The sequence below is a fragment of the Corvus brachyrhynchos genome, unplaced genomic scaffold (assembly GCF_000691975.1).
Source record: "Corvus brachyrhynchos isolate BGI_N302 unplaced genomic scaffold, ASM69197v1 scaffold149, whole genome shotgun sequence".
Lineage (NCBI taxonomy): Eukaryota > Metazoa > Chordata > Aves > Passeriformes > Corvidae > Corvus > Corvus brachyrhynchos.
Genome location: NW_008240021.1, coordinates 560,419 through 580,240, shown reverse-complemented (window position 1 = coordinate 580,240; position 19,822 = coordinate 560,419). Strand labels below are relative to the sequence as shown.

Below are 19,822 nucleotides of genomic sequence, written 5' to 3'. Positions count from 1 at the left end.
CAGAGCTCAGGCATGGCCAGGGCAGGGTCCTGTGGCTGGCCCAGCTCCCTGAGCTGAGCTCAATGTCTGAGCTCACATCCCACAGTCCCAGCTGAGGTTTTCAAGCTCAATTCAGTTCTGGACATTTAAAAAATGAGTTTAACCCTCCTGTCCTTTTCTCTCACACCAGTCATGCAGGTAAAGCAAATCCTGCACTGTGCAGGGCAATGATCAGTGCTCTGTCCCTAAATCAGAAGGCACTAAAATCCTGTATTTGCTCAAGATTCTGCACTAGAGAAAGTTCTTTTCTACCCTCTACAGAGATTCTCTGCTCCAAACCCATCCCCTGGAGTGAGGGATCCTGTCTCCTCCTGACAGCTGCCCACAGCACAGGCATTTACATCTCCAGACCCTGAATGGAGACAAACAAAACCCATTCACCTGACTGGCTCCACCTGACAGCTTCAGAACCACAGCAAGGCCACTCAGGAGTGCCTGCTTTGCTCCACTGATTTTAAAGAGAGCTTTGAAAAGCAGTTCAGGTGTGAAGTGCCCCAGAGACACCCAGGGGAACACAAAAGTCACCAAGTGAGCAGTGAAAGCTGCAAGGTACAGACTGACCAGGCTGTGCCTGCTCTGGGCAGGTTTAGGTAAGCCTGGTCCCAGAGCAGAGCAGACAGCAGCTGCTCCATGTGTTCAGGACTCCCTGGGAAGCACAGAAGGAGAGAAAAGTAACAGCTGGAGGAGGCAGAGAAGCCCTGAAGGTGTCACCAGCCTCTCAGGGATCTGGAAAACTGTAAAAGATGAGCAGAGTGTGAACATTCTGGGCAAGCACAGCCTGGATCTGCCTGTGGAACACCCCACCCATGGGCTCAAGCAGCTCCTGATGTGTGGCCTGGGACTGGCCAGGGCTTGGTACCCAAAACTGCAAAATGCTGCCCAGTCTGGTGGTTTCACAAGGATGCAGAGCAGCTCCTGTTTCAGGGGAAGGAATTCTCAGTGGCTGGGTGCTTTCCTCTCCCCAGCCAACACCTGCCCTGCATCTCCTCTCTGCAGAGACCCAAAGTCTTCACAGCCTTATTTTAAATATTTTCTAAGAAATCAAAGACTACCAGACCTGTGTTTGCCCCAGGCTTCCTTCAACCTCTGCACAAGGGATGGAGGGAAGGGGGAAATGGTGCCTTTCCCTCTCTTCCTTACGAAATGGGAAGAGTCTCATTTCACAGAATCACAGGATGGGCTGGGCTGGAAGGAGACCTTGAAGGTCATCTCATTTCCTGCAAACCCAGAATTCATCTGGTGCCATCTCTCTTTTCCCTCGTGACAACCTCTGAAATGCCTTTGTGTCCATGCACACCCCTCAGCCGTGCTCACCTTCCCATTTCTTGACAAAAGGGCCCGAGAGGATCCTCATGAAGCCTGCCAGGCAGATCAGCTCCACGGAGAACTCCTCCAGGACTTTGTCCATGGCGCTGTCGAACTCCGTGCGGCTCTGGTACCTCGTGTGCTCAATCACCTGGGGCAGCCCAAACCACAAGGAATATGGATGTGGTGGGAATTCCAGCAGGAAGAGCAGCTCCCAAATGCACAGCTGACAGAGTGGAGTCTGTGCTGTGCCTCACACAGAGGGATCACTGGGATAAATAAGTTTGGCTGGATAAGCCCACAGCTCTCGGCCCCAGCACTTGGACACCAAGGAACAGCCTACAAAGGCAGGGATTTAAGCCATCCTAAAGTCTTCCAAAGATTTCACCCATTTTAAGGCCTCTGGCAGTTAATGCCAAAAATTATACCAGAAAACCTTGAAAAAAAGGCTGATCACAGACTCCTAAACCAATCCCTACTGCATAATCATGGAATCAAAAAATCACAGACTGGTTTGGGTTGGGAGGGACCTTAAAGCCCATCCAGTGCCACCCCTGCCATGGCAGGGACACCTCCCACTGTGCCAGGCTGCTCCCAGCCCCAATGTCCAGCCTGGCCTTGGGCACTGCCAGGGATCCAGGGGCAGCCCCAGCTGCTCTGGGCACCCTGTGCCAGGGCCTGCCCACCCTGCCAGGGAACAATTCCTGCCCAATCTCCCATCCAGCCCTGCCCTCTGGCACTGGGAAGCCATTCCCTGGCTCCTGTCCCTCCAGCCCTTGTCCCCAGTCCCTCTGCAGCTCTCCTGGAGCCCCTTTAGGCCCTGCAAGGGGCTCTGAGCTCTCCCTGGAGCCTTCTCCTCTCCAGGTGAGCCCCCCCAGCTCTCCCAGTCTGAGCTATGTGTTTTTCCATCCAGGATACATCCCCTAATTAAACAGGAAGAAGGCAGCACCACCTAATTTAGAGCATCCAGTCTTAATCAGAAGCACCTGTTAATGCCCACCAGAGTCACGGGGCTGGTTTGGGAAAAGCCAGGGCTGGTCAGGTGACAGGGACAGCAGGCACTGGGAGCAGAGCCCAGCCCAGCCCTGGGCTGCACCAGCCCCTGCCCCTGTGCCTGTTCCACCTCTCCCTCCACACCTTAACCCCCACACACCTTAACTCTCCCACACTCCGGTTTTTCCGTGATACAAACCTGGGAGTTGGAGCTGGATGGGCTTTAAGGTCCCTTCCCAGCCAAGCCATTCCAGACTGTGATTCTCTGTGTGCTCTTCCCAGCACGGCCACATTTCCCCTGTGCCCTTTGTGTCCTCCCAAGGAGGAGCTGCAGCACCAGGACAGATCCCAGCACTGCTAAAGGAGCAAAGCCTTGGGCCCCAATTTCCCCGTGTCTGTACTGAGCAGTGAAAAGTGACTGTAAAAGGTTTCTAAGTGACAACAGGATCATTTCAGACCTGCAATACAAAGGCAAGGCAGCACGAGATCCATGGGAACTCAGGGAGCACTTGGAATGATTCCTGGAGAGCCTGAGTCAATATCCAGGGAGTCAGTGGAAGGTCCCACTGGCTGTGACCCCTCTATTCCATTCAAATGAACCACCAGGTCACTTTGAAATTAACTTCAGATAAAAGGGGTTGTTACTTCAGTGTCAATGCACTGCAGTCAAATAACTGACACAGTTTAAGCTGTAACTGTGAAAGTTTTGTGCTGGTTTAACGTAACAACTGTTCCCAAAGCACCAGGATTGCTGGCAGAGAAGCAGAAAAGGAAGGATTTTGCTGTCAGGTATTTTGCCCTGGGCACAAGTTTACAACAGATCGAAACAGAAAAGCCAAGGCTCCCTCTCAGCCCATCTCTTACCCAACAAAACTCATCAGCACCTTCCTGCTGCAGTCACAGCTAATGGTGGCTAATTACAAAAACAAAATGCTCACCCTTGTAGGAATCCCAGCTCTCTCAGCTTTCCTCAACCCCTCCACACCAGCTTTGTTGGAGATAACCAGAACTATCTGTGCAAAGCTGGTGTCTTTCTTCGTGCTGTTGATGAGGGCTTCCAGGTTTGTGCCTGGGGGAGAGAAAATAACTCATGGATACCGAGAATAAATACAGGGAACAGCTGGAAGAGGCTTTAAATAAGCAGCAGTGTAGGGGAGACCAAACCAAACAGCTCTGATGTAACATTAATCCTCTTTTAATTGATCTTGCTGGGAGCTGATTCAGACAGCTGAAGGCCTTTCCTGGCAGCTGCACTTGGCACTGTAATTTAGAGCACTGGAATGATGGTCTTAGTAATTGGGAATACTGGAAATAGTCAGAGTGCCTACGTGGCAAGAAGAAATTCTGATCTATCCGTGATAGGATGCTGCTGTTCCTACAAGGCACCAGAGTGGGAGCCTGAATCTGGACACGTGCAGAGCTCTGGAGATAAACTGAACACAGATGCAATTCACAGATTGCAGCAGAGGTTAAGAGAGGTTTGTGACTGACATCAACCCAGGGACAAAATCTCTCCTGTCTGTCAGAAGCCTATCAGAGTCCATGGAGAACTGCAGGGATTTTAAATCCAAGCTGAAGTTCCCTTCTCCACACTCTGGTTTCCACTGCAGCAAAGAACAGAACTCTCACCTGTTCCAGAGATGAGAACAGCCACCTTCACTTTGCCTGTCTGGATCTTGCCCTGGATATGGCTGTGCACACACAGGGACCTGTTTGCCTGCAGGGCCCGATGGAGATTGAGGACTTTAACGTTGTCAGAGCCTGAGCAGGAACAAGGAAAAACCCAAAAAACAACAAAACAAAGTGTCAATAAAGGGAGAAAGTGAGAGAGGAGAAAACCACCCATGGAAGAGATGAATGAACTGTCAGTTCAACACTCCCACAAAAAAGTCAGGGAGGTGCCAGTGAAGAGATATTCACCTCATGAAGACTCACCAACGAGGGCATTTCCCTCTGCTTTTTCTTCCTGATTTTTTCCCCCCAAGGAAAATCAAGCTGCAATCACCTTTCTGTAGGGACACCACTTTGCCAATGAGCCAGGCAGTCTCCTGTCCCTGGATGTCCCTGAGGACCTGCTGGGCCATCTCCTTCTGAACCACCAGCACTGCTCCAACCCCACAGTTGAAGGTGCGAGCCATCTCCTCCTCAGAGAGGTTCCCTTCCTTGTGGAGCCAGCAAAAGATTTCAGGGATCTTCCAGGTAAGAGCATCTGAAGAGAATTGGGAATACAAACCAAGAGTGGAAATCGTTATCAGTGGACTAAAACTACTGGGGTATTAAGAGGCAAAATCTGTCACAAAAATCTCCCACTGCCCCAGCTCCAACCAGGTGAAGATGACTTGCTGCAGCACAAAAATGCTTCTGGACAAAACACTGTAAAGGAATTCCAAGGACAGGAAATTTCTTTCTTGTCATGTTCTCTTTTAAAATGGCTCTATCCCAATTTCTACAGAATCAGGGAATCCCAGAATGGTTTGGGTTGGAAGGACCTTAAATCCTACCCAGTGGCACCCCTGCCATGGCAGGGACACCTCCCACTGTGCCAGGCTGCTCCAAGCCCCAATGTCCAGCCCGGCCTTGGGCACTGCCAGGGATCCAGTTTTTACCAGCTCCGCTCTGTGCACCCTGTGCCAGGGCCTGCCCACCCTCCCAGGGAACAATTCCCGCCCAATCTCCCATCCAGCCCTGCCCTCTGGCACTGGGAAGCCATTCCCTGTGTCCTGTCCCCCCAGCCCTTGTCCCCAGTCCCTCTCCAGCTCTCCTGGAGCCCCTTTAGGCCCTGGAGGGGCTCTGAGCTCTCCCTGGAGCCTTCTCTCCTCTAGGCAGGACATTCCCAGCTCTGCCAGCCTGGCTCCAGAGCAGAGGTGCATATACACATTAATATATATCAGTGGACAAGTAGAAAATGATTTATGTGCAGTTCTGGCATTCAGAACTCCCTATGAATTCCTTATTTTATTGTACAACCCCATGAGCTGTCACAACCTGTGTCAGCCATTTCCCTTCCCATACCTCACCTTCCCCACCTGTGAAACCCTTTCCAGCACACCTGAGGGGAGGGTGCTGAGGATTAATGAAGTCAAGAAGCAGGAGCTGTCCCTGAGCTCACAAGCACCTCTGAATGCTAAGTGAAAACTTCATGAGTATCATTTAATTTGCAATAATTTTGTAGGGAATTGCAAATGGTGACAGCTGACTTGGGATTGCTGGTAAGGTTGTTTTGTTTTTGCAAGTGTCCTGAGAAATCCAATCCCAAACACCACCAGGGAAGGGAATTCAATGGGGAGCAGTCTTTCCACCACAAAGTGTTTTGCCTGGCTCTGGTTCAGGTACAAGGAAAAACTCAAACATTTCAAGACAGGCAATTCCAGCTCCTACAGCACAGATCAGCTGGTGTGGCCCTATGTCCACAGGCTTCCACAGCAATCCACATTAACATGAGGATTTTTCCAAAGCTTTCCTTCTCTCTCACCTAAAACGACACCAAAGGACTCTGGGAGAACTCTGGGAATGTTTTCCAGCAGGCCCCCTCCAGTGATGTGGGCGTAGGCTTTGACGTGGCCCGAGCGCAGCACAGGCAGCAGAGTCTTGCTGTAGAGTTTAGTTGGGGTTAGCAGGAGTTCTCCTGTCCATGGGAGAGGGAAAAAGGGTGGAGAAAAATGTGAATCAATGTAAAATCAAGGAAATCTCAAACTAGCAATTTGTGGGATATTAGTGAGCATTGTCCTAGAGAGAAACACAAAGTTCTACCTTTTTTTTTAGCACATAATTAATTATTTATCCCCCTCCCTTTGTTTCTTCCCTGCACATGTGATTCCCAGGAAAAGAAGAAGAAGAAAATATGCTAAAGATGAATTTTTTTTTGGTGCCTGAGGGAAGTTTCAAAGGCCCAGACAAAATAACTGTGTCAAGTGTTGGGAAGCTGAGAGGAAAGCGGTACCCAGTGTCTGATCCCCGGAGACCCCGACGCGGGAGGAGAAATCCAGGGAGGACTTCTCCACGATCTTCCTCACGAGGCTGAAGCCGTTGCTGTGGACCCCAGAAGATGCCACCCCAATGACCACGTCCCCCTCAGTGATCCTGTCCAGCTGGGGCAGCATCTGCCCTCGCTCCACGGCCCCCACGGCGAACCCAGCCAGGTCGTACTCCCCGGGGGGATACATCCCTGGCATCTCGGCAGTTTCTCCTCCTGGGGAACCAAAAACACAGCAAAGAGCTGTTAAAAAAGCTGTCTTTTAATCATAAAATCCCAGAGTGGTTTGGGTTGGAAAGGATTTCAAAGCTCATCCCATTCCACCCCGGCACAGACACCTCCCACTGTCCCAGGCTGCTCCAAGCCCCAATGTCCAGCCTGGCCTTGGGCACTGCCAGGGATCCAGGGGCAGCCCCAGCTGCTCTGGACAAAATCCTGCCTTTTTCTCCCCTCTTCCCACTTTTCACTCCCTGCCCTGTGCTCCAGCTTCAGCTGCTTTTTTCAGTCCTGGGGTTTCAGCTGTATTTAATAAGGGCTCAATCAAATGGAGGATGGAGAAGCCAAGAGACAAAATGGGGAGAAGTGCTTGGCCATCCAGCATTTAAATCCATAGTTAATTGTGCAAAACCAAGCAGGAGATGAGCCCTCACCCCCTCACTATCAGTGGGGTGATGGGTTTCATTTGTTGAGCTGAAGATTCAGCTCTTGCAGAAAGGCCTGTGGAGTTTGAAAGTCTTGAACTGGAAATAAAATCTTGACATTTTGGTGAGCTCATCGCAAGGGCTCCCCTAACACAGACCCTGCTGCAGCATGAATGGGGTGATTATATTTGATAAATGCAGAGAACACCTTAAAACAAACATAAAGCTGACCAACAGTTCATGCAGGAAAAAAGTAAACGAGGGCATAAAGAGCCTCTTGTTCAAGGCTTGTAAATGGCCCCAAAACTACACACTCCCACTGAGAAAGGACTTCTGTTCCTAACTTCCCTAAAAAACTGGAAAAAAGGACAGAACCTTTTCCCAATATCCAACCTAAATCTGTGCCTAAATTTTTAAAGTACTGTCTCCTTCCCCTGTGATTTAGAGAGATGAAGTTCCCTGAAAGCAAAGACAGGGAACACTTTGGTTTTTCACTCCTCCCAGATTCTTCCATAGAGTAGGAACCCAACCACATTAGAACCAACTACAAAGACCTTGCAGAAGGTTTTTCATATCCCCCAGAGGAGAGTGTTCCTACCCAAAAGAGCACATCCAGCTTTCCTGCAGGCATCAGCTATTCCTGCAATGACACCTTGAGCCACTTGCACGTCGAGTTTGCCGCAGGCAAAATAGTCCAGGAAGAAGAGGGGCTCAGCTCCCTGAGCCAGGATGTCATTGACACACATGGCCACCAGGTCCTGCCCGATCGTGTCGTGTTTCTGGCACTCTTGTGCAATCTGCAAGACACTTGGGATCAGCTCTGGGCTCCTGGAACATGAGCCAGGGTCTGGAAGGGACTGAAATCACGAGTGGGGTCTGCGAGCAATGGACCAAAATCCCACTGTCCCTCCAGGCGTTCTTGGAGGAGAAGCTTTGTTTCTTATCATCCCCTAACTCTCTTCAGGAATTATTCTTGTCTCCATGGCAAATCCAAAAGGCACTGAGAAGGAAACTCTGCTGAAAGGGGTTTCCTTGCAGCCCAAACACAACAGCAAACCTGGGATTAAATGTTTTTCCCCATGAATAATCCTTTTGAGGGTGGAGATGCTGCCTTTGTGAAACAAAATTCCTGATTACATCCTTAATATAGGCATCATATCAACTTCTGGCTATTTACAGGTATTTAATTCTTTTGCCTTAAGAAGGGCAATTTCAGATTTCATCCCCTTTTTAGAAAGGCCAATAGGTATTTTTACAAGACAACTGCTATTTTCTGATAGAATGTTTTCCCTTCTGTGCTGTTTTTCCTTCTTTGCTGTGGATTTCCACCTTACCTTGAGTTTTGTGCCGACGCCATCGGTCCCAGACACCAGGATGGGATCTCTGTAACCAGCTGCTTTCAGGTCAAAGAGCCCAGCAAAGCCTCCGAGCTCTGCATTGCAGCCTGTCAGCCAGGAAACAGGAGAAACAGCCCAGCTTTACTTCCAGGGCCTTCTGCAGGATCTCCACCAGAAATTCCCTCCAAGGTTTATCAACACGACTTCGCTTTGTCACCAGGAAACTTTTCTCTGGCATTTAGAACCTCTTCACTGAGGAGCTCCTAATCTGCTTAGATTGCTTTGTCTTTTTAATTCATCATTAGCCTAAGCCTAAAAATCCCTAACTTTGTGACTGAACTGTCAGGAATTCCTGTGACTGACAGATTTCCCCCTTGCACTGAGTGCTTCTCTGAAAAACAGGAGGAACTGTGGTAAGATTGTTGTACTGGTGTGAGAACATGTATATTTTCCCCTCTCTGTATATCTGACTTTATTAGAAGGGTCTCAGTTAATTTGAAATAAAAGGGCTATTTCACGATATTTTAAATGATATTTTAAATCTGTCCAAAGAATTACAAGGACTTGCTAGAGCAAGATGTGCCTGAACCCCCAAAAGAGGATGAATCAATGCTGGTTTCACCAAACAAAAGGTGTGTGTTCCCCATCTGTGTCAGGAATTCTACATCTCATAACCTTCCTAAACATTCATCCCCCCCAAATGATAGAGGTCACTGTGCAAGAAATAACAATCCATGGAATCAAACGCAGCAGGAAATGGTGGGATTTTTGTTTGCATTTATCCTTGTACAGTGCTGAACTGTGCTCTCCAACACTCCTGGCATTCAGGAGATGGAGTTCAGAGCCATTTGGGGATTAAAAGCTGTGCATTTGGAATAAAATCCCAGGCATTTGCTTACCACAGATTTTCTTGTGTCATCTGGAAACAGACAGGGCACATAAATATGATCTTCTTATCAAGATCAGGATCAACTGATAAACCTCATTGCCAAGAAGTGACCAAAACAGGAGCACAAGGTTCTTGTCTTACCTGACCTTGATGTAGCTGCAGCCAAGGGCTTGATCTTCTGCACCAAAGTGTTCCCTGCTTCAATGTCCACCCCACTGTTCTTGTAAGTCAGGCCTCTGGAAGAGTGGGGAAAATGAGATGGCAGCTGATTACTGAATGTATTTTCAAATAATATTTACTTCTTTACATCCCCAAGTGGATTAACTGTGCAGAATCCCATCCTGCTGTCTGAGGAGGGGCTGCCAGGAGCAGTACATGGATAATTCCAGAGTCTTGAAGATGACATCAGAGCACTGGGATCATATGGTCAAATCCCAAGATAAAACCAACAACCAAACCTCTGACAACAAGGTGAAATAGGCAGCATAGATCTGATTTTGCAAGGTTTGAATCCCTGGGCCAGATACAGAATCCCAGAATCACTTAGACTGGAAAAGACCTCAAGCTGTGACTGATCCCCACCTTGTCACCAGCCCAGGGCAGGGAGTGCCCCGTCCAGGCCTTGAGGTGTCAGTGGGAAAGCTCCCAAACCAAAACAGGCACAAAAATGCACGGCTGGGTCAGAGCAGGGCTGAGCTCACGTCCCTTTTCCACCCACAAGTCTCAGGTAAATCAATAACCTCCAGGATATTTCCAGAGTTTTACAGCTGCAGCTTAAAAGCTGCCTCTCCTTATCACCAGAATGATCCCCCCACAAAAGCAGCCACACCTCTTTCTAACTTCAGTGGGCTTTCTAATAAAGAATATGTTTCATATTTCCTTAAAAAGCCCCAGGTTCCTCAGTGGGTTTTAGGAATCTAGGAGGAGATGCCTGCAAGCTCCGGGTGGGGTTTATGTAAGATCCACACACTGGAACTAACTGGTGTCACCTGTGTGTCCCCCCAGCCCTCTGGGCACACGAAGCACCAGCCCACATTTACAGAGGGACCTTTCCATTTTGGGGACAGGGACTTTAATGACTTTTCACTCCAGCAAACACAGCTCATGCCAGTTAAGCAGTTGTTATTCCCAGGCTGTCAATGGCATGAACCAGGTGCATCCCTATTTTAGGTCCACCCCTGTTTTCTCTCTCCTATTGATGGGATGCAGCCTGAAGTTTCAATGCCAAGGGTGAAACACAGTGGTGATTAACAAGACAAATACAACAAAACAACTGAAACCCACTTATAATTGACTCAGCTGAACAAAAAAATATTCAGTTAATTCACAAAACCCATCTCAGCAACCAGGTCAAGAATTCAGCAAATATTGAAAAAGTCAGAGACAGACACAAATGTCTACAATTGCATTAAATGGAGTAAATATTTTTGTACTCTATTAAATCTTATTTTAGGATGTGGGAATTTTTTTTTTAGTGCTAAGGATGAAAGGTATTTCTGTTGTGAAGATCATTGCTGGAACATCTGGAATTGATAAGACTTCAAATGCCAGAACAACTGGCCCAGGAGCAGTTCTACCAGGAAAATCCAAAGGTGTCTGCACTCACAGCATAACCCTGCCCAAAAACTGGCAAGAGGACAAGAATTACCACAGGCAGCTGTTCAGGCTGTGAATAACACTCAAGGAAACATTGACCTGCAACAACCAAAGTCAGCCCCTTTCAGTCTGAATATGATAAATGTTCACCTGATTTTCACCATGTTTGTAGGAGTATTTCAAATTTGTTAATTTTTTTTTTGGTATCTGCTTTGATCCTTTAAATGAATCTCTAATTTTTAAAATTTTCTGGAGTACTTTTTATTGAGCATTCTGGCAATTTTCATGAGGTGCCTCAGGACTCAGTCCTTCCAGGCTGCCAAGAGGAAGTGAGTCCCCAAATTTCCAGAGCTATCCCCTTTCCTTCACTGAGTCCAAAGGGGACAGGGCTTGGAGCAACCTGGGACAGTGGAAGGCGTCCCTGCCATGGCAGGAACAGGATGAGCTTTAAGGTCCTTTCCAACTCAACCCAGGCTGGGATTCTGGGACTGAAGCATCCTGACTCCCCTTCAGGAGCAGAACTTGGAGCAGCCTCCAGGGTTCCTCCCAGGCAGGCATTCCAGGCAGGAAACCTGCTGGCTGTGGCCCAGGAACTCGGTGTGGGAGGGAACTGCTCAGCAAAGTGCCCCCTCTTGCCTCACTGACCTGATTTTTTTTCTACTACAAATCCCAATTCCACATTTTCACATCAAATTGTCAAGAGATGCAGAGCACTTAGGAGAGAAAGAAGACTAAATACCAACACCCTTGTTCTTTTAGGAAGTTTATTGATCATAATTTTACAAAATACTTATCAGGATACACTGCCAGGAGCAACAGAACCATCACTGATGTGCTTCCCAGCCTACAAAACAGCCCCTTGGGAAAAGGTATGTTTGGAGCTCATTGGAGCAGAACAGTTTCTTATTAGGCAAAAATGAGTCTAAAAACCTGCAAGAAGCTTTCAGGAACATTAAAGAGACAACAGGACTCCCTGCTATAAAAAAAACCCCACACCCATATCATCTCCAGAGTCTTACAGTGGAAAGAGAGTGGAAAGAAGTGATGAACCCTACCCTGTTATTAGCCAGCTATCCCAGTAAAATGTAAATCCCAACAAGGTGGGGGGCTCAAGGTAATTTTAACCATTTCTAAAAGCTAAAAAGGGCCAATAAGCCAGCTTGAACTTTGTTCATGTATAAAATCACAGAATCTCCTGAGCTGGAAGGGAGCCACAGGGATCAGCCAGTCCCACCCCTGGCCCTGCCCAGACCCCCCAGCAATCCCAGCCTGGGCATCCCTGGCAGCGCTGTCCAAACGCTCCTGGAGCTCTGGCAGGTTGGGGCTGTGACCACATTTCATGATATTAAATATTAGACTTCTGGACAGGACAAACCCAGAGCAAAAGCTGTGATCCAAAGTCCAAGAAGCAGAAGTTCACCTTCCCTAAACCAGACCTAGCAACTGCAGCAGCACAGATCATTCCTGTGTGCTTGTCACTGTAGTTTAACTCAGGTTTAGGAGAGTGAGAACATGGATCAGACATTCAAAATGCTCCTCCCTTGGCTGGTCTTGCTGAGCTTGATTACAAGGATGGGGTTAAAACTTGTCAAGAGTTACACAGAATATCAACACCAGTTATTAATACTAACCAGGGATGTGCTTAGATCCTTTTCACACCAGTTATTCCCGCTTCAGGGATTTGCAATATCTACCTGGATTGCCTGAGGAAGGCTATGGCCCGATAGCCAATGTCCCTCCTGTAGATGGCCCCCTGGAAGTGGATGGCAGCCACGCCCAGGTTGGCCTCCTGCAGCGCCGCCGGCAGGTCCTCCTTGATGGCTGTGACTGTGAGCACTCTGCCCCCACTGGTCACCACCCTGCCATCCTTCAGGGCTGTGCCTGCGTGGAACACCTCCAGCCCCAGCTGCTTGGCCCTGGCAAGCCCTGTGGGTATTGTTAAAAAGATCAGCTGTTGGTTAGAATGTTCTCAGTGAAGGGGTATCAAGTGTCTAGAAACCACAGTCAAAGTCAGGGTGATCCTGCTGGGAAATGGGAATAAATCTGTAAAAACTGCCTCTGAAGGAGAGACAAGTCACCTGTGTGCTCAGGGATGTGGGAAGAGGCATTTAGCTGACACACAGCATCTAATTCCAGCTGGGTTTTTATGCCTCAGTGACACCCAGAGCACAAAACATCAGCATCAATGTGACCCAAGAACCTGATCAGAACCACCTGACTGTAGCAGGTATTAAATATCAGTGCTGTGCCAATATCAAATAACAACACGGTGTGGAGAACTGAAAATGCACCAAAATAAACTGAGATGTGTGAAAACCCAGCCGTTCTTGCTGACCCAGAACCAGAGTTTCTACGAACCTCAGTTCTAGTGATTCACCCACATGCAGCAGGAGAGAACAGGGAGAGGCCAGGGGCGAATGAGACTCCTGCAGCTCCTCCTGCTCTATTTACCTGTTATTTCCAAGCCCTTGGGATATGCTCCTGGATAGCCTTGGCTAGCCATGACCACAGTCACAGCTGCACTGTCCTCTTTCCAAACTGGCATGGAGCTGGCCAGCCTCCTGTTGATCACTGCTTGCAGAACCTCGTACAGGTCACTCCTCAGCAGGGGCAGGATCACCTACACAAACACACAGCAGCAAATCAAACAAGGTGTTCTTGCATTGCCTTCCCTGGCCTTGAAAGCACATTAATGCAGCTGTAAAAACGGCATTAAATATGTCCACATATTGCACTTTCACACATTATACATACAGTGTGTCATCCGTGAGCCCTTAAAAATACTCTTCCTTAAAGAGAATTTCTGTGGGTAAAAGAATTGTTACATATGGAGGGAAAAGGGTGAGGACGAAGAACCTATTCTGAAGAATAGAAATTAAGAGTTTTGTTCCTCTTGTCAACAGTGAGCAAGGAAAAATCCAGAGTCCATTCCAGAAAAGACAGGGAAGTGCTGAGCTCTCCTCAAGCTGACCCTTGCAAAGCCCAGATTTGAGTCCAGCCTACTGGAATCCTCTTTGGAATGGAACAATTTCCTAACAGACCTTCTACCTTGAACAAACAACCCAAATATTTTAAATCTTGGTGCAATGAGCTGATTATTCACCCCAAAGCTGGTTACCAGTAGTGGTAGATGGTCACAGATTTTACTCCCCCCATAATGCCAAATCATACAAAATAACCCACCTGACACTCTGGGTCACCAAATCTGCAGTTAAATTCCAGAACTTTAGGCCCATCTTTGGTGAGCATTAATCCAGCATAAAGCACACCTAGAACAACAAATGATACAAAAAGATATCTCAGGAACTCACTTGTTTTGAATCTGTTGATAGCAGGGCTGCCACCTGTGCTCAGTGAATTTGAGAAATGGTAAAAATAAATTTAAAAAAAAAAAAAAAATTGTGGTCACAATTTTGCATCTTATTTTTAACATTTTCCTTTCTGTTCTTCCTCACTTGAGGAATTATCCCCTGTTCATGAAATGACCTCTGTTGATTTCCATGGACCCTGAATCAAGCCACTGATACCAAACCCAGTTCCCAATAAATCAAAGCTGTTTCCCTTAACTTCCCGTGTGAGACAGGCAACAAAGAGGAAAAAGCAAAATAAAAAGTTGATCTCCTGATGGTTAAAAATCCCAACGTTTTGTACATACCCAAATAGGGGACACCTTCCTTCCTCATGCCATCCACAGTCTTCTGAAGAACAGTCTCTCTTATCTTCTGCAGCAAATCTTTAGAAATCTAATGAAAAAGGATTAGAAACCAGCGTTTGTAAAAAGGGAGGGATTGATTTTGTGTTTTTAAGAGCCAAGCAGAACTCTTGGATGGTCTCTTGCCCACTCCAATGGAAAGCCAAGGAAGTTTTTCTCTCTATTTCTGCCAATAGAAGTTCCCTATAAAGCAGACCCCAAACCATCTTAAGCCACAGCCAACATTCACCATTAGCTTTGTTTGGCACAAGATAAAACTGTGGGTTTAAGCACTTGGTTCTAATGAGCAGCATTTCATAACACTTCAATCCCAATCAAATATAAGCTTGCAGAAATAACACTCTCCCTTTATAATTCCAAGTAACTCAGTAGAGGTATCGTCCTCTTCAGAGAAATTTGTGAAGCTGGGGATTTTAGTTGGCCATGTCTGCTTTAAGCAGCTCTTTCCATCCAGCTGAGCCCATTCCCTCCTGCTCCTCTTGCTGGAATTAAACATTCCCACAGGTTTTCAGTGATGGCTGTGGTACAGCTGGAGTGAAACATCCTGTTATCAGTCCATTTTCCCATCCTTATCCATGCATTTTTCCCTTCCTTATCAATCCATTTGCACCTGAGGAGCTGGGGAGTAAGCTCCCATCCCTCCTGTGTTGGGGCCTTCGTCTCCATCCAGCAGCCTCTTGTGGTCCTGGGCTGGGGGCATGGGAGCAATGGTGACCCCATCACTGAAACACAGGCACTAAAAACAAGGAAAAGAGTTAAAATTCAAGTGCAATTAGTGCAAATATAGATGGTTTTCACTGTGACAAAGGGATATTCAAGAGGATAAACTCTGCCTCCCTGATAAAATAAATGATGGGGTTCTAAGCATTTGCCTTTTCCTCAGGAAGCAGGGACTCATCTTGTGTGACCTTCCTTCAGAAATTGCCTTTAATAAAACCTAGAAAAATGATACCATCAGCAGTTGCACTGAAAAGAAACACTCCAAAGGTTTAAAAAAATTAATTAATTAAAATACTCCATGATGGAAATTACTTCTTCCTTTCCCTTCCCAGCCCCTGCCCTGGAAGGAAGGCATTACGTTCCTTCCAAGACTTCCTTGTCCTTGCTGATAAAGCTATTTACTTGTGAAATATTTATAAATTATGTATATAGCAGTTGCTTTTGTCCTCAATATCTTCAGAATAACAAGCCTGCTGGCATCTTCTGGAACTGGATGATGTTGTACACTCAAACTGGGTAACGTTGTTCCCTGTCTGGACTAATGGGAGCAATACTCAAAACCATTTTATAATGCTAATTATAAAACCAGCAGGGATCCAAAATAAGCCACAATATTAATATACTAAAAAATAAGTCATTTGTGGAAGGTGAATTATTTTTCTGGGCAAGTCAAGCAGTACATTTCCTTCCTAACTGCCAGTCAGCAGAGCAAAAAACCCACCTTCGACTGCATGTTTGGATTATTGTGTTACATTGCAATAAAGCTGCTTGGTATTCCAAGGAATACTTAGGAGCATGACATATTTCCCACCAGAGAATGAAGGGCTGGATAATCCCTTGGTTCCTAAACAGGTCTAGGCAAGCAGGAGGGAATAAAGACACCCAATATGTGCACATCCATTTCTCCCTGTGGGCAGGAAAGTCTGATCATGGAGAGATGGCAAGAGCTGGGGCTGATTGACTTTGTAACCACCACAGCTCCAAGAGGAATGTTCCCAACTTCCAGCACAAGCCCATTCCAGCCCCAGGACTTGGGGAACCTGAGCTGGAGCTTGGCTGTTGTCCTTTATGTGCTGCAGGTGTCGAGTTGCCCAACCCTGGGCTTCGTTCTCCTTCCCTCCTTCCCACTCTGCCATTTAAACCAGGTCCAGATTTTAAATGAAGGAGCTGAATCAGCTTAGAATGAAGGAAATGTTCTGTGTCTGCAGATAAATCAACACTGTGAAAATACTGAGCTGTCAGAAAATCCTAACACAGATCTGGGCCCTCCATGACACTGAAAGTGTTAAGATTCGGATTTTCTTTTCCATGTGGCACCAGTTATTCTGATTTCATTTGATTTAATTTAATTTAACAGACCACAGGAAGCTTGGTTCTTAGCACAGCTGTCTTTAACCAATACAATTGTATTTATAAGCAGGGAATGGTTTTAATTTAGCTAATAAAATCCTCCTCTGTAGGTGAAGGTACTTGGTGAATCCCAAACAATTCAGAACAGGTAGAACCAAAGTGTTATAGCAAAATGCACTTACAGAAATTTCTTCTCCTTCAAGAAGTTCTTCAACAACAACAGTTTCCCCAGCTGTGCCAAAACTCTTATCCTACAGTAAAACAAAATCTCTTTAGTTCTGTTCCAGTTTTAAACTACTGAAAATGCAACAACAAATATGTATTTTTAATACAGCAAAAATGCAGCACAGGTTTGAGACTATGAATCCATTCTCCCCCCAGGGATGTCAGCAGTGGTAAAATCCCTACTCCTCCTTTCTGCTTATTCTCAAATAAGTGCAGGGTTTATTACTGAGTATTTGCAAATGGCAGAGGGTATTTGTGATTACTGAGCAATTCCTCATGCTCTACATTCTGAAATTCACCCCAACAGCAATGACTGCCAAGCCTCCAATCTGCACTTTCACTTGATAAAGAAGTGCAATTTTATACAACACGTGGGAAGGGAGCAGGATTTTGGTATCCCAGTGCGATGCTTGAACCCTGGCTGCATATTCTGGGTAATTAAGAAATTAAGAACAACCAGCCCACACTGCCAAGGTGATTTTGGGGATCTCTAGAACTCTCTAACTTGCTGGTTTTTTGTACACATGAATCGTCCAGTGACCATAGGCTCCCCCCAAATGTGACTGCAGCCCCCATGTTCTGACTCTTGAAGCACAAGTGTGTCAGATAATGTCTCCCATGGATCAGCAGAGCTCCATGGAATTTTAGGATGCTGTGCTGCTGACAGCAGCTGAGGGCCAGACCCGGGAGCCTCAGCTCTGTGTTCCTCACTGGTCAGATAAAAATACTTCATTTGGCCTCACTTCAAATCTTGATGCTCCAAATATATTTGTGGAATACCCTTCCTCAATGTGAATTGCACTTGAAATAATCCCACTAGAATCTGACTACACATTTAAGTGCTGTGCTTAGTCCAAATGGTGCTTGTAAAGATCACCTCAATCACTGAGTTCGTGTTCCTGCACTGTGGGACCTGCAGGATTGCAGAAGTCTCATACAGTGAAAAAAAAAAAGGAATTGCATATATGAGTAAGTGAAATAAGGGTGGGTTTTCATGAAGAATGGTTTTATTTTAGCCTAAAGGAACTGCCTCAAGCAATAAATAAAATCGAGTTTCATGGCTGGCCAAATAAAAGGGTAAAAGATTTGATGTCTGACAGCCAAGTTCCTGTTACATGAAAGGAGGAGTATCTGTGATGCTCTGAGGTGCTGAACAGCTGATTTGGTTCCTGCTCACCTGCATTTTTTCAGTGACAGCTCTGCAGGCCTCCTCCTTGGTCGAAGCCACGATGACTCCTTTGCCAGCTGCCAGGCCACTGGCTTTGACAACCAAAGCAGGGAAGTTGGCACTGCCAAGGCACAGGACAGACACTCCACATGAACAGTCCTTGCAAAGACACTTTGAACGTTTCAAGAGTCGAAAGACCAAAGTACTTCTCAGTTTTCACAGCAACCTTATTGAGTAACACACAAATCACACCAGGCTGCTCTCGTTATGCTCTGCCTGAGAAGGGTTTCTGCTTCCTTTCCCCACCAGGGAATTTCCTGACTGTTCATTACTGCTTTCCATTCGGGAATTTACTCTTGTATCATCTGGGGTCACCTGGGTTGTACTGTGATGAGCAGATCATCAGTTGCTGAGTAATTCTCCAGGTTTTTTTGGTGGAGAAGAGGGACAAGAAGCCAGCACAGATGGCTCTGGGCTGCTCCCTGCCTTTCCTCAGCAGGCAGACTGGCAAAAGAATAACAGCGTGTCCTACATTCTCCTGTGAACTGAACACTGAACTTTCATTTCATTTCAAAGCAGGAGGAACCTTTTTTCTCAGACTTGCTGCAGTTTGAGAGAGTCGTGGTGGGTGACCCTGTGAAACCTTGGCAGATGTTCTATCCCAAAAGTGTTGATACATGAGCAATCGTTTGATTGGTTTGGATATCCAGCACACTGTCAGTAAGAATATGTCTAAAATGACAAGAATTGTACCTGTTGATGAAGCCACATGCTGCTTTGGGATCAGTGAAGGCTTTCCATCTGGCAGTGGGGATCTCATGACGATCCAGAAAGGCTTTGGTAAAGCTCTTGCTGGACTCCAGCTGAGCTGCCTTTGCTGTGGGGCCAAAACACCTGATCCCAGCTGCTGTCAAGTCATCCACAATTCCTAAACACAAAACATGTTATAAATCTCCAGATGATTTATGGGAGTCAGGCCAGCCAAGTCCAGGGGTGCACGATTCCTTGGAGCAAGAATGCCAGGAACAAGAAGTGATCTGCGTGTCTGCAGTGCCTGCTTTCCTCACTGGAACCAGGAGCAGGGAACCCTGCACCACTGGAGGCCCCCAGGATGTGCTGGGTTTGGGAAAGGATGACAATCCTCCCTTGGTTTAAGACACCATTGAGCTAAAAGGTCAACATGAGTCTTCTGTGAAGATGACAAATGGTTTAAGCAGAAAAACTATCAGCACGTTTATAATTAGGGTTTTTATTACCAAGACTCAAATTATAATTATTTCAAAACATGAAAACTCCATAGGAAAACCAAAACTGGCTTTCTTGCTCACACACTACCCTTCAGAAATTCCTTTTCACCTCAGCACGACTCTGAATTTCAGGGAAACTGCCCCAGAGGATCTGTTTCCATTCAGACTGGAGACACTGGTGAGTGATGCACAGATGAGGATTAAAATTTACTTTTCTTCCTAAATGCTCAAGGCTGTGATTTCCAGCTTGTTTCTCTTACCAGCAGCAAGAGGAACCTCGGGACCAACCACCACCAGCCTGATGTCCTGATCTCTGCAGAACTGGGCAACGGCAGCATGGTCACTGACTGGAACAGCTGTTGGAGACACAAAACAGGGGAAGATCCCATCCATGGGTGCTCCTCTGAGTTGTCACAGAGCACTCACCAGCCTCACCTTTTGGGCTGCCAGGTCACTGGGAACCTAGAAGAGTGAAGCCCACACTGGCAGAGACTCACCCAAAACAGACCCCCAAACCCCAGGCAAAGGCTCTGGTTGGACATCCACCTTCAGAGAGTCATAAATCATGGAATCCTGGAATATCCAGAGCTGGAAGGGACCCACAGGGATCACCCAGTCCCACCCCTG

At 46.8% G+C, this 19,822-nt stretch overlaps 1 protein-coding gene across 1 annotated transcript in view; it reads right to left on the bottom strand.

Moving 5' to 3' along the window:
* The window catches only part of GART (phosphoribosylglycinamide formyltransferase, phosphoribosylglycinamide synthetase, phosphoribosylaminoimidazole synthetase), a 36,432-nt gene that overhangs the window by 4,693 nt on the left and 11,917 nt on the right, over window positions 1–19,822 (bottom strand). Inside the window, exons 5-22 of the mRNA XM_008640679.2 lie at window positions 19,456–19,551; window positions 18,702–18,876; window positions 17,958–18,069; window positions 16,738–16,806; window positions 15,096–15,221; window positions 14,429–14,516; window positions 13,957–14,042; window positions 13,225–13,393; window positions 12,468–12,699; window positions 9,319–9,413; window positions 8,286–8,395; window positions 7,550–7,748; window positions 6,278–6,526; window positions 5,810–5,962; window positions 4,343–4,546; window positions 3,967–4,098; window positions 3,276–3,406; window positions 1,354–1,495 (exon numbers count right to left, since the gene is read on the bottom strand). Coding sequence (XP_008638901.2) covers window positions 1,354–1,495; window positions 3,276–3,406; window positions 3,967–4,098; window positions 4,343–4,546; window positions 5,810–5,962; window positions 6,278–6,526; window positions 7,550–7,748; window positions 8,286–8,395; window positions 9,319–9,413; window positions 12,468–12,699; window positions 13,225–13,393; window positions 13,957–14,042; window positions 14,429–14,516; window positions 15,096–15,221; window positions 16,738–16,806; window positions 17,958–18,069; window positions 18,702–18,876; window positions 19,456–19,551 — 2,568 coding nt within the window. The remainder of the gene's footprint in view (window positions 1–1,353; window positions 1,496–3,275; window positions 3,407–3,966; window positions 4,099–4,342; window positions 4,547–5,809; window positions 5,963–6,277; window positions 6,527–7,549; window positions 7,749–8,285; window positions 8,396–9,318; window positions 9,414–12,467; window positions 12,700–13,224; window positions 13,394–13,956; window positions 14,043–14,428; window positions 14,517–15,095; window positions 15,222–16,737; window positions 16,807–17,957; window positions 18,070–18,701; window positions 18,877–19,455; window positions 19,552–19,822) is intronic.